We start from the raw sequence: 15,237 nt of genomic DNA, 5'->3' as shown, positions 1-15,237 counted from the left end.
TCCTTTTATTGCTGACCTTCATACCATATCTATTACAACAGCTATTCAATTTAGTCAGAGAATCTTGCAGACTTGTCGCAGATTTATTTAGAAGTATAACATCACCCGCATAAAGCAAAGAGCTGACATTAACATCTCCAATTTTGATATCATGTTTAATACCACTTTCCTTCATAATGTGATCCATATAGATAATGAATAACAGAGGGGATAATGTACATCCTTGTCTCACACCAGATTTAACATTAAACCATCTTCTTGTACTTCTTTCAATTCTAACTGCTGACTTACAACTCGAATAAAGACTATTTATTGCTTGATATAATGCCCCATTGACACCATATAACTGTAGCGTATTGAATAGCTTCTCTCTTGGCACCTTGTCATATGCCTTTTCCAAATCGACAAAACTTAATTACAGATCTTTGTTATATTCCCATGCTTTCTTGACTATTTGTCGTAAAGTGAAGATCTGATCCTGACAGCCTCTAATTGGCCTGAATCCAGCTTGTTCTTCACAAAGCTTTTCTTCCACAATTCTTCTCAACCGTTTCTCAAGTATACTTGCATAGATCTTGCCAGGAACACTCAGTAGGGAAATACCTCTGTAATTCTCACATTCAGTTTTATTTCCCTTTTTGTATATGGGTACTATCAAAACTCTACTCCAATCATTGGGAATTCGTCCCTCTGTCCAGGCTTTCTGAACTATGCAGTGCAGCCACTGTAAGACTCTTATACCACCATACTTCAGCATTTCTGGTCGAATATCATCTACTCCTGCTGCCTTTCCACCTTTCAAGCCTTTGATGGCTTTTTCTACTTCAAGTATGGATATGTATTCCTGACAGTATGCCTGGTCAGTGTTTTTTACCACTGTGCTGTCATCACTGCTTGTTTCATTTAGCAGTTTTTTCAAAGTAATTACTCCATACTTCAAGGATATCTTTTCTCCCGTTTTCATGTCACCTTTATCATCTCTAACTCCTTTTACAGCATTCTTTCCTTCATTCCTAAGCTTCTTCAACAACTTCCAGAATATTTTGCCACCTTCTTGATATTTATTTTCTATATTCTTGCCAAAGTCCTCCCATGACTTTTGTTTAGCTAGTTTTACACAGTGTTTAGCATTCTTGCATTTATCTCTGTATTCTCTAAGAGCACAAGCTGACTTATTTGCCACGAACTTCTGATATGCTTTCTTCTTTTCCTTCACTGTCTCCTTAACTTCCTGTGTCCACCATGGAGTTCTGATTTTTCTATCCTTGCAGACAACCTCACCACATGCCTCTCTAGCTGAATCAATGAGGGCTTTCTTCAAGGCTTGCCACTGAATCTCCAAGGTTTGATTCCCGTTCTCAAACTCTTTCATTTTTCTTCAATAATTTTTGTGTATTTTAGTCTACAGTTCACATCTGAGCGCTGCTCAACTTTTATTCGCTTTAAAACTTTCTTACATGTTATTCTTTTCAATATGAAATTCAATTTTATCCTGCTCAAGACTAAATAGTGATCACTTCCAATTTCAAATCCTCTGTATGCTTTGGTGTCCTTCACCAGGGAGAAAACATCACTATCAACAATAACATAGTCAATGAGACTTTTCTTATTCCTTGCCTCTTTCTCTCAATGTGAATTTGTGCACATTTTTATGTTGGAACATGGTGTTAGTAATAACCAGTCCATGTCCGAAGTAGAAATCCAACAGATATTTGCCATTATTATTAGCTTTGCTCTTTTCTCCAAATTTTCCCAAAATATTTTTGTATGTCTCACAATCATTTCCTACTCTGCTATTTAGATCCCCAACAAGGACCAACTTTTCCTTTTTCATTGTGTCAGTTGCTTTTCTAATACCTCAAAAAATTCCTCCACTTCTACCTTAGTAGAACCTTCTGTGGTACCATAGGCACAAATAAGTCTCATTGTTCAGTTCCCCATTCTCATATTTGCCCACATTACTTTACATGTGTAGAGGCTTAAGTGCTGTGAGGACATCATGTTGGAGGCTTAATGGATATTTTTACAACACTTAAAGGAATTAAAATAGACTTTAATGCTTCCTATATTTCGTCCTAGTCACTAGGACATCTACGGGGATTACAAAAAAATTAATGTAACATATGCACAAATAACAAACAATACTAAGCCCAAACACGTGGGTGACACTAAAGTCCTATCTAGGTAGAGCGCCCTCTAAGGGCAGTAGTAGGTGGCCTGGAATGTAAGGTAGGAACTCTGGTGATGAGTGTTTCCCAAATCTTCGGAAGCTTAATGCACCCATATTTATTGAGATTTGGTTGGTTTTTGAGAGCTGCTGCTGCTTCTAAGAAAAGTCTCTCTTTCTTGAATTTGCTGTGGTGGAGCATGGTGGTTTTCTTCCATGATACTCTGTGGGTGGTGTCCAAAACATGGTCAGCCAAGCCTGAATGGCCATAGTTGTGTTTGAAGATGTAAGACTTGTGTTCCTCTAGACGGATGGATGCTGATCTGCCTGTCTGTCCAAAGTACGCCAGCTTACAGGAACAGGGTACTTTGTAAACTCCAGGCAGAGAGAGAGGAGGGAGCTGATCTTTTGTAGAACGGATAAGGGTAGCCATTTTGCGGTGGGGCTTGTATGCTGTGTGTAGATTGTATTGTTTTAGTATCTTGGCTATTTTTTCAGATGTGCCACGGATGTAGGGTATGGTGATGGCATTTTTAAAATCTTGTTGACGAGAAGGAAGGGGAATGGGGAAGGAGTTGATTATTTTTTTGATACTGTGATCGCTGTAGCCATTGGAAAGGAAAGTGCTGTGTATGTGGTTAAGCTCATTAGTGAGGGCGGTTCCACTGGAACAAAGATTGTGGGCTCTCTTGGTAAGAGTTTTAATAATGCCATATTGTTGAGAGGGGTGGTGGTGGGAGAGTTTGTGAATGTATCTGCCTGTGTGTGTGGGTTTTCTGTATACGGTGAAGGTAATTGTATCATTAGGCAGGCGTGTGACTAAGGTGTCTAGGAAGGGTAAACAATTGTTCTTTTCCTTTTCCATAGTGAACTGGATTCTTGGATGTAGACTATTGAGATGACTGAGGAAGGAGTCTAACGTGTCTGGGCCATGAGGCCAAATAGAGAACACATCATCTACATATCTTAGCCAGATAGAAGGTTTGAGTGGGGCTGAGTCTATGGCTCGTTTTTCGAAATCTTCCATATAGAAATTGGCAAGGGGGGGTGAGAGGGGGGAACCCATGGCAGTTCCTTCTATCTGCTTGTAGATTTTGTTGTTCCAAGAGAAATATCCAGAGTTAATGGCAAAGGAAAAGAGATCTAAGATGTCAGAGGGAAAAACCTTTTCTAAGAGAGATAAGGTATCAATTAGGGGAATATTGGTAAACAGAGAGGAGATATCAAAGCTTACCAATATGTCTGTCTTCTTCAAGGTTAAATTTTCTGTGAGGGCTTTAAAGTGGGCCGATTTTTTTATATAGGAAGGGGACCTTCTATAAAGCCCTCACAGAAAATTTAACCTTGAAGAAGACAGACATATTGGTAAGCTTTGATATCTCCTCTCTGTTTACCAATATTCCCCTAATTGATACCTTATCTCTCTTAGAAAAGGTTTTTCCCTCTGACATCTTAGATCTCTTTTCCTTTGCCATTAACTCTGGATATTTCTCTTGGAACAACAAAATCTACAAGCAGATAGAAGGAACTGTCATGGGTTCCCCCCTCTCACCCCCCCTTGCCAATTTCTATATGGAAGATTTCGAAAAACGAGCCATAGACTCAGCCCCACTCAAACCTTCTATCTGGCTTAAGATATGTAGATGATGTGTTCTCTATTTGGCCTCATGGCCCAGACACGTTAGACTCCTTCCTCAGTCATCTCAATAGTCTACATCCAAGAATCCAGTTCACAATGGAAAAGGAAAAGAACAATTGTTTACCCTTCTTAGTCACACGCCTGCCTAATGATACAATTACCTTCACCGTATACAGAAAACCCACACACACAGGCAGATACATTCACAAACTCTCCCACCACCACCCCTCTCAACATTATGGCATTATTAAAACTCTTACCAAGAGAGCCCACAATCTTTGTTCCAGTGGAACCGCCCTCACTAATGAGCTTAACCACATACACAGCACTTTCCTTTCCAATGGCTACAGCGATCACAGTATCAAAAAAATAATCAACTCCTCCCCCATTCCCCTTCCTTCTCGTCAACAAGATTTTAAAAATGCCATCACCATACCCTACATCCGTGGCACATCTGAAAAAATAGCCAAGATACTAAAACAATACAATCTACACACAGCATACAAGCCCCACCGCAAACTGGCTACCCTTATCCGTTCTACAAAAGATCAGCTCCCTCCTCTCTCTCTGCCTGGAGTTTACAAAGTACCCTGTTCCTGTAAGCTGGCGTACTTTGGACAGACAGGCAGATCAGCATCCATCCGTCTAGAGGAACACAAGTCTTACATCTTCAAACACAACTATGGCCATTCAGGCTTGGCTGACCATGTTTTGGACACCACCCACAGAGTATCATGGAAGAAAACACCATGCTCCACCACAGCAAATTCAAGAAAGAGAGACTTTTCTTAGAAGCAGCAGCAGCTCTCAAAAACCAACCAAATCTCAATAAATATGGGTGCATTAAGCTTCCGAAGATTTGGGAAACACTCATCACCAGAGTTCCCACCTTACATTCCAGGCCACCTACTACTGCCCTTAGAGGGCGCTCTACCTAGATAGGACTTTAGTGTCACCCACGTGTTTGGGCTTAGTATTGTTTGTTATTTGTGCATATGTTACATTAATTTTTTTGTAATCCCCGTAGATGTCCTAGTGACTAGGACGAAATATAGGAAGCATTAAAGTCTATTTTAATTCTTTTAAGTGTTGTAAAAATATCCATTAAGCCTCCAACATGATGACCACATTACTTTACTTGAGACTGACTGCCATTCAAGAAGATTAGCCTCGTATTTTGTGTTGAATACTATGGCTACTCCTTTTCCTTGATTGTCATTGCCTGAATATAACATTTCTTATTTATTGCTCAGAAAGATCTCACCAGTTTTTGTCTCTTTTGTTTTAGTCACCCCTATTATGTCCATCTGGTACTTATCTAATTCCTCAGCTAGCTCCATTTCCTTGCCATTGAGGCTTCTTATGTTGATAGTACCAATCTTTAACTCTGGTGATGTTGAGTTGGGGTGTATTTTCAGATTTGTTCCAGTAGCTGACTTTCACTGTTCGCCCTGGTTCCCTGGCAAAAACAACGGGGGCCTTGTTTATCCGGGCGACGCCCCAGCCGGCATGAAATTTTGTCATGTTGTACCATCATTTTTTATTTTGGTTTAACCAATAAGAATACAATTTGGTCGGCTAAATCCCAAATTGCCAGCCCATTCTCATTCGTTCAGTATCCAAGTAGATACTCAACAGGGTGCACCACGAGAAGGTGAGGATTGGACATTAGGTCAGAAGCCCTGGTCGGCTCTCTGCATTCCTTTAAAGGCCATGTGGAGGTCTCCTCTCAGTTATACAGCTTTGACTCTTAAGCACCCCCAATTAATTATTCAAGAAACTTTGTTGCTCAAATTCAAGAGTCTAAATCTTCTGTAACCAGTATTAATCACTAATCTCCTCATTCTAAAGAGGAATTAACAAGGAGATACTTATATCCTGTGTTACATCTGATTTATCATCAACAATTTATATATGTCTATTTAGCCACAAATTTTGACGAAGATGGTAAATAAAAATGGATAAATTTCAATGCTACCCAAACAAAATCCTGTTCTTTCTCTGAAGAAAGATCTTGCTTCACTTTCCCTTTACTTTTGATAATATTCTGTTAAGATCAGTTTTCTTTTCTTGGATTAACATTTACACGTAACATATCCTGACAGAAATGTGTTGCCTCCATAGCTTCCTCATTCTCCAAAAAACTTGGTCTCTTCTTTCATTTGCAACTCCCTGCTTCTCACCAGCACATCTCTTAACATTTTCTTAATCCCAACTCTGCCTGACCTGAATGTTGTGTTGTTCTCACATATGGGATGGTTTATCACAAATCTCCCTAGGAATGCTCAGTGCTATCCAGACGAGGATAATCTTCTTAATAGATGACCCCCCCCCCCCCCGAAAAATTTCTGTATTTACTTTCTCATAAATGCTTTTTCTACATATTCTTGATATTTGCATGGATATTGTTCCACATGAATGACCACCATTCCTTTTACTTTCCTCTAATCTCACATAAAAACTTGAGCAGCTGCTGGTAAACATAAACATAAACAACTCAGCTCTAAGGTTATCACATCTACTTCCCATCCTTGTCTTTTTTTTTTTTTTTTTTTTTTTTTTTTTTTTTTTTTTTTGGAACAACATCCCATTTTCCCTAACAAATACATTCTACGAAACACATGAATAGATTCCTTTCTCCCTGAGCACACGTGGCATTGTGTTATTGGTTTGTGACCTCCTAATTTGGAATGATATATTTTTTTTAATCTAACAACATATAAAATTTATATTGAGTAGTCATTGATTATTATTACAAATTAACAGAATAAAGAAGGAAGCATTCATATCAAAAAGTCACATGGGTCTCATTTAGTTCAGTTAAGTGGAGCTTGTGTTATTGTCAATTATGCGGTAAGCATCTCTATAATGACTTGATAACTTCTTAGGTAAACAAACTTTTAAGTTCAAAAAAAAAAAGAAATAAAAAGAAAAAACACCTGTCTTAGTCACATGGTTATGTATGTGACTAAGTTATTATTAAAAAGTCGAAATTTAATTAACCAGAAGAATGGAAACGCACTTGTGTGCACCCGCACACATATACACACAGAAAAGAGTTCTAAGCATGTTTTCAAAGTAGCAGCCTTATAAACTTGAAGACTAACATTTTCCATAAGTATTGTGAATAAATAGTGATATACAGGTATCCCTTGATTAATGCAGTTAATTAATCCCTCGATGTTACTGCGTATATCAAAATCGCGTTACTCAAATATAATAATCAATGGTAAAAATTACAATTCGTCCATGATTGATTACTGTGTTAATAATTAGTTTTATGTGGTACTCTTTTAGGAAAGATAAAAAATGAATGCGAAGTAAATGTTTAATAAATGTACCTACATTATTTACTGCAATTTTTTATCAAAAGAAGTTATCAAGTGTCGTTCGAACAGTTTTAGTTTTTTTCTTATCGGCATAAATTCTATGATAACAAGCAAAACGACTCTCCAGACCTCGGCAAAAAAGCAATAAAACATAAAGAAAAAACACTGCAAACATAATACATGATGGTACAAATTAAGTGGATATTGAATCCAACGTTATTTCATAGCGGAATATAGAAACTACAAGAGTTTCATGCCGAACATACCAAAACTAAAAATTTCGGTGGATGCAAGCATAACCAACCTCATGGGCAACCATAGTAAAGGTGGAGAACTCCAGATCACTTTTGCTTAGTATTTTCCATAAATGTAAAGCACATCTGCTAGAGGACATGTATGATAAATAAGTCTTTGACTCTCTATTGTAATACATGGTTTATTTATTTTCAGTTACAATCTAAAAATTATTGAACGAAGAATAATAATAATAAAAAAAAAAAAAAAAAACTAAACCATACTATACTGACATCGGAGGTCGCGGTATATCTCGGATACATTTTGCTGTCAAATATCATAAACCTTTACATAACGTGTGAAACCAAACTGACAACAAAAAACAGTGCCGAATATCACTCGTAACATATGAATGCATAGCTACTCATGACCTCCAAGCTATACACTGAATTGTGTGAGATTATTTTTATTAAGCATTTTGCTTGTATCTGTCAGATCAGCTGTGATCTGACAGCTCCTCAGGGTTAAAGGCGCGTTAATCAAAACTCTTGGCGCATATATTCAAGGGATTGCCGCAATTAATTTCGCCATGATAATCAAATCCACGTTAAGCAAGGGAATGCTTATATACTATACACCCTACTGTATATACTATTTGCATGGCTCATTTATGAAAATTATTAAATTGTGTATATATATAATTTTTTTTTTTTAAAAATTATAGGTTGCTGCAGCATACAAAAGAAGTAAAAGGACAAAGAAGGTTAAGTAGATTGCATGTTCATACTTTAGCTTTTCAAGCAATCATGGTTAAAAAAGGATCGAAGTGGAAAAATTCAATGTCTGCAGCTGCAAAAGCTGCTTTAACAGCACACAGACATACATGTGGATCTGATGAAATTGATACAGAGAAAGCAAAAATCATAATGGACGATTCTTTTACGACAAGCAAAAGAAAATCGGCTCAAAGAATTCCATTTGATGCAGACCGGCCAGTTGCATGTTGGATAGAAGGTGATGTAGAAATCTGTGTTGCTCCTGTCTTAGTTTGTACTGAAGTACGTCAAACAGGGGGAGGTGGTGATAATGTTTCATCAGCAGGATTAGTTTTGCAGATTTAGATTGGTTTAATGTTAAAAGAAAAGTACTAAGACCATTCCAGTACAATTTTTTTTTTTATATATAATTAAAATTAAGGACATTTATGCAGGCAAAATCCATTTATTCCTGCCAGATTTAACAATTTTTATTAATTATGTAGAAATTTTTGTCATAATTTATGTTAATTTGTGTTCTGGCAATTGTTTAAAATATTTCACTGTATTAAGTGCTCCTGAAAGGAAATATTCTAGCACAGATTCAGAAAAAAAAAAAGATTAACTTCCTTATCTGAAAGAATCTCGGTCTAATTTATTCCAAAGACTGAAGTGAAGTACAAATTTCTTATAATAAAATATTAAAAAGGCAATATACATAAATATTTCGTTTAATAAGTATTTTATACTGGTATTTTCAATTAAATATGATGTAATTCAAAATATCAGATATGCATTATTGTAATTTTAAGAAAACTTATTTTTCATATTTTTAATATACCAAGGCAATAACTAAATCTTATCGCACCCCGTGTTCTCGTGTAAACAGCATATTTTGTTTATACAAATAATTTTGTACATTGTCTTTAAAAAAAAAACGGTGGGGTGGGGGGGGACTTTATTGGTTTGAAAATATAGATTTTTCATTCTTTATACACTTGCTTTGCAAGCAATTTGAAAATTGTGTTATAAACTTGCACAATTTACTAGTCTTTAAATATTAATAATGAATATGACATTTTGTGATAACGTGTCCATAAGTTTTGCAATGTGGGATCAAGTATTATTTTGAATAGCTTAATTAAATAGTTTCCTGAGTTAAGTATTTAAAATAGTACTGTGCATACAAACCTCCTATTTGTGTGAATTATTTACTTTTTATTTTTATGTTTGGTTTGTGTTATAAGAAAAGAATGACTGTGTACATTCTTGCAACTTTTTATTTGGAAATATTCAAGTCAGCAGAAACTGTGCGTATATTTCATTGTTTAGTTATACTAATTTATAAATTTTGTTAAAGATATACATTTCTTATTTTGTTTCGAACACTAAGACTTTAAATTGGATTCGAAAACTAACATTTGAAAAGTTAGAATAAAGTTTTAGTTAACTATTACATCTAGACATACTAAACAGGTGATTGCCTAATTTTGACAATTAAGCAACGCCTTCAATGTTTGGTTGTGCAATTACATTTCTAATAGGTAATTGTACAACCAAAGTTTGCTTGAGCAATTACATATTTGAAATGTTTTCATTTATATTAATATATTTCATAATTTTCTTTTAGAGCAACAACTTAAAATGTAAACGTGTCATTTAAGGAAGAGCCAAAAATATTTAGCATTAAATCGCTTGTTTTTTTGTCCATTTCAGTGAAACTGAAAATGAAAGCGAAATTATCTATATTGTGTATGGTTCTTTATCGAACTATAGCATGTATTAAATAAGCAGTTATAGTTTTACGTTTAGAACTTTTGCATTTTTTTAAAACAAAAATAATTGTAATAAAGTATATTCTTATATGTGCTAAAACTGCTTACTTTTTATAGCATATAATTACACAAAAGTTATTTTTTGCACAATTTTCATACGATCTCATTCTGTTAATGTTCTAGAAATTGAAGTTTGTACTTATTGTTTATACTGTAATCTAGACTGGAACTAGTAAACTGGTAATCTGAACTTCGTTTCAATTAGTAGTAAGTATATTAATATTCGGTATTGCTTCCTTTATTATAACATCCTTAATTGCACTTATGTAAAGGTGGCTTTATGATAGTCAAGAGTTTTTTTTATATACTTAAAGATGTACTTCCTCGTTATAAATATTGGGAAAAAAGCATTAAAACGACTTCTCATGGGACTATATTGATCAAGTACATATAATAAACTCTGTTATACCAACTTGTTTATTATATGTACTTGATCAATATAGTCCCATTAGAAGTCATTCCAAAGCTTCTATGGTCAAGAAAATTAAACGTTTTTTAAAAAAGCATTGTTATCTTTGATATATATTTTCATGTTGGAAAAATGGCATTATGAAAGCAATTTTTAAATTTTTATTGGTACTGTAAAAACTCAATTATACCTTCTCTAAGACAATTGCTGAAATCCTGATTACCAGTTTTGTTGTGAAAAAAAAATCTCTTGGAGTGGCAAACTTTTAATGTAGGAATGAAATAAAGTTGACTCCTAATGTTGGTTAAATTGAGTCTGGATCATTTCACTCATTTATCCATTCTGTAAATATTTGGATTATTTATGTTTGATTATGACTGTGTATATGCTTAATTTCTTTTTTCATTTTTTGAGGGAAGACAAGAAAGAACACTTTGCTGAACTAAAAACATCCATGTGTTCATTAGTGCTAATCTGTTATAATGTAAGAGTCCAAACCAGTAGTTTAAACCAGTTAACATTAACTGCTGCAATTATTTTTGAATAATACATATATACTCAGTGAAGGATTTGGGAACCTAGGATGCAAGTAGCATCTTTTTAGTCCTCATAACGGCTTCAATTTATTAAAGTGCACACTACATGAGATGCTGAAATTGTTTCGCAGGATGCTGGCCTGTCCAGACATGAGGAACATTAACGTCTTGTAGGATGGACTTCAGCAGATTATGTTGACCAAGTAGGTCAGTGAAATATTGTCACCGTGTTTTTCTTTAATGATCTGTGCTTTGTGCCATGATGCATAATTTGGCTGGAAATAACTGCTATGAAACTGAGCAGGAAGAGATGCACCCAGCTATGTGTTCAAATAGATTGAATCAGAAAAAGGCTATTTAAGAATGTTATGGAGTAAGTGAATGCAAGAATGGGAAAATCATCATCATCAAATTCCTGCCATGTACCCTCAAGGGGTGTTCAGGATATGATAGTACTACATGAAAAAATTACATCATTATTAATTTCCTATCTACAATTTTCCTCCAAATCAGTCTGTTACTTGTCAACACTCCAACATTATCAGATCTTATATTTCTATCGTCTAAAGCACTTTGTACCGTATCAATCCACCTATATCCTGGTCTTCCTCTGGGTCGTTTTCCTGCCAACCTGGCAGACAACACTTGTTTTGCCAATCTTTTTTCGCCCATTCTGTTTAAGTGACCATACCACCTGAGATTAGCTCTGCTAACGTATTCCTGGATGTGACAATGTCAAGTTCTTTCCTAATATCCTTGTTTTTAATATGATATTGCCATTGATGCCATCTGTTCACGCCTATAATCTTTCTCAGGACTCTCATATCTGTGGTCTCTAGTCTTTGGTCAAGTGTTTTACTTCTGACCCAGCTCTCAGATCCATAAGTTAAAACTGGTTTGAACACTGTCTTGTATACAGCTAATCTAGTGTTCTGACTAATTTCTCTCTTATTCCATATGAATTTATTCAGTTGACTTCCTACCATACCAGCTTTGCTGATTCTGTTGTCTATTTCTATATTTAATTTACCATCTTCAGTAAAAATCGTGCCTAAATAGCTGAAATGTTTTACTTGTTCCACAGGTTCTCCATTCACAACACAGTTGACATTTTCAATGATTCTGCCTATTTTCATTGTCTTTGTCTTTTTATTGCTGACCTTCATACCATATCTATTACAACAGCTATTCAATTTAGTCAGAGAATCTTGCAGACTTGTAGCAGATTTATTTAGAAGTATAACACCATCCGCATAAAGCAAAGAGCTGATATTAACATCTCCAATTTTGATATCATGTTTAATACCACTTTCCTTCATAATGTGATCCATATAGATAATGAATAACAGAGGGGATAATGTACATCCTTGTCTCACACCAGATTTAACATTAAACCATCTTCCTGTACTTCCTTCAATTCTAACTGCTGACTTACAACTCAAATAAAGACTAAGTATTGCTTGATATAATGCCTCATTGACACCATATAACTGTAGCGTATTGAATAGCTTCTCTCTTGGCACCTTGTCATATGCCTTTTCCAGATCGACAAAACTTAAATACAGATCTTTGTTATATTCCCATGCTTTCTCGACTATTTGTCGTAAAGTGAAGATCTGATCCTGACATCCTCTATTTGGCCTGAATCCAGCTTGTTCTTCAAGCTTTTCTTCCACAATTCTTCTCAACCGTTTCTCAAGTATACTTGCATAGATCTTGCCAGGTACACTCAGTAGGGAAATACCTCTGTAATTCTCACATGCAATTTTATTTCCCTTTTTATATATGGGTACTATGAGAGCTCTACTCCAATCATCGGGAATTTGTCCCTCTGTCCAGGCTTTCTGAACTATGCAGTGCAGCCACTGTAAGACTCTTATACCACCATACTTCAGCATTTCTGGTCGAATATCATCTACTCCTGCTGCCTTTCCACATTTCAAGCCTTTGATGGCTTTTTCTACTTCAAGTATGGATATGTATTCCTGACTGCATGCCTGGTCAGTGTTTTTTACCACTGTGCTATCATCACTGCTTGTTTCATTTAGCAGTTTTTCAAAGTAATTACTCCATACTTCAAGGATATCTTTTTCTCCCGTTTTTATGTCACCTTTATCATCTCTAATTCATTTTATAGCACTCTTTCCTCCATCCTTAAGCTTCTTCAACAGCCTCCAGAATATTTTGCCACCTTCTTGATATTTATTTTCTATATTCTTGCCAAAGTCCTCCCATGACTTTTGTTTAGCTAGTTTTACACGGTGTTTAGCATTCTTGCATTTGTCTCTATATTCTCTAAGAGCACAAGCTGACTTATTTGACAGGAACTTTTGATATGATTTCTTCTTTTCCTTCACTGCCTCTTTTAACTTCCTGTGTCCACCAGGGAGTTCTGATTTTTTTATCCTTACAGACAACTCACACATGCCTCTCTGGCAGAATCAATCAATGTTTTCTTCAGAGTATGCTACTGAATCCCCAAGGTTTGATTCCTGTTCTCAAACTCTTTCGTTTTTTCTTCAATAATCTTTGTGTATTTTAGTCTACAGCTCACATCTGAGAGCTGCTCAACTTTTATTCGTTTTAAAACTTTCTTACATGTTATTATTTTCAATATGAAATTCAATTTTATCCTGCTCAAGACTAAATAGTGATCACTTCCAATTTCAAATCCGCTGTACACTCTTGTGTCCTGCACCAGGGAGAAAACATCACTATCAACAATAACATAGTCAGTGAGACTTTTCTTATTCCTTGCCTCTTCTCTCCATGTGAATTTGTGCACATTTTTATGTTGGAACACGGTGTTAGTAATAACCAGTCCATGTCCTGAGCAGAAATCCAACAGATATTTGCCATTATTATTAGCTTTGCTCTTTTCTCCAAATTTTCCCAAAATATTTTTGTATGTCTCACAATCATTTTCTACTCTGCTATTTAGATCCCCAACAAGGACCAACTTTTCATTTTTCATTGTGTCAGTTGCTTTTTCTAAAGCCTCAAAAAATTCCTCCACTTCTACCTTAGTAGAACCTTCTGTGGGACCATAGGCACAAATAAGTCTCATTGTGCAGTTCCACATTCTCATATTTGCCCACATTACTCTACTTGAGACTGACTGCCATTCAAGAAGATTAGCCTCGTATTTTGTGTTGAATACTATGGCTACTCCTTTTCCTTGATTGTCATTGCCTGAATTTAACATTTTGTATTTATTGCTCAGAAAGATCTCACCAGTTTTGGTTTTTTTTGTTTCAGTCACCCCTATTATGTCGATCTGGTACTTATCTAATTCCTCAGCTAGCTCCATTTCTTTGCCATTCAGACTTCTTACGTTGATAGTACCGATCTTTAACTCTGGTGATGTTGAGTTGGGGTTTATTTTCAGATTTTGTTCCAGTAGCTGACTCTTCGCTGTTCGCCCTGGTTCCCTGGCGAAAACAACGGGGGCCTTGTTTAACCGGGCGATGCCCCAGCCGGCATGAAATTTTGTCATGTTGTACCATCATTCTATATTTTGGTGAAAATGGGAAAATCAAGGAATCCTAAATGTAGTTTCACATGTTATGGGACAATCACTGAAAGCTGCAGTTTGTGCATACTAACAATAACAGCTTCATGAATAAAGGTGAAGTCAAACTTTCTAATTTCTGATCTGAAGTATGTCATTGGTGTTTCTCTGTCAGAAATTATAGACATTACCAAGACTTGGTTGACATAAGAGGATATAGTCATGAAGGTGAAGAGAAGGGATTAGGAATTAGTAGACTCTATAATTCAAAACTAATTCTAAGCTGTGCAATCGAGGTGCTTGGCAAAACATCTGGAAAGATTACAGAGCAGAAGGAGGGTTGGTGGTGAAATAATGATGTACAAGAAGCAGTGACGGCAAAGCAGAAGTGGGACAAGTGTAGAGTGGAAGAGGACAGAGAAAAAGCAAGAAGCCAAGAGAGTTGTTGCACAGGCGAAGGCCATGGCATATCAAGACCTTTATGCTCAATTAGAAACAAAGGAAGGACAGAAAGATTTATCGATTGGCAAAAAATGTAGAAATAAGGCTTCAAAGGACATCGTACATGTGAGGCAGATTAAAGACACTGAAAGAAGAATATGGAGGGATGTGGACATAAGAAACAAATGGAGAATATACTTTGAGGAACTTTTGAATGAGGAAAATGCAATGACTCACAGAGAAGATGGGCAGCCTTCTGAGGGGATGGTGCAGAACATCAGTAGAGTGGAAGTGAAGGAGGTCATGAAGAAGATGAATGGAAAATCGATGTGCCTAGACAGGATTCCAGTGGAGGCATGGAATGCTCTGGGGGAAGAGGGA

At 36.0% G+C, this 15,237-nt stretch overlaps 1 protein-coding gene across 1 annotated transcript in view; it reads left to right on the top strand.

The window, feature by feature from the left end:
• LOC150102173 (ADP-dependent glucokinase) overlaps positions 1-10,677 on the top strand; it is a 44,889-nt gene extending 34,212 nt beyond the window's left edge. The window contains exon 5 of the mRNA XM_090398637.1: positions 8,094-10,677. Coding sequence (XP_090254763.1) covers positions 8,094-8,490 — 397 coding nt within the window. The 3' untranslated portion in view covers positions 8,491-10,677. The remainder of the gene's footprint in view (positions 1-8,093) is intronic.
• The last annotated feature ends 4,560 nt before the right edge of the window (positions 10,678-15,237 follow it).

The sequence above is a fragment of the Typopeltis vanoorti genome, chromosome 10, assembly GCF_054136105.1.
Source record: "Typopeltis vanoorti isolate ZY-2024b chromosome 10, IOZ_Tvanoo_1.0, whole genome shotgun sequence".
In the NCBI taxonomy this organism is placed as follows: domain Eukaryota; kingdom Metazoa; phylum Arthropoda; class Arachnida; order Uropygi; family Thelyphonidae; genus Typopeltis; species Typopeltis vanoorti.
Note: the sequence above shows the minus strand (reverse complement) of the source record. Positions and strands in the feature narration are given on the sequence as shown.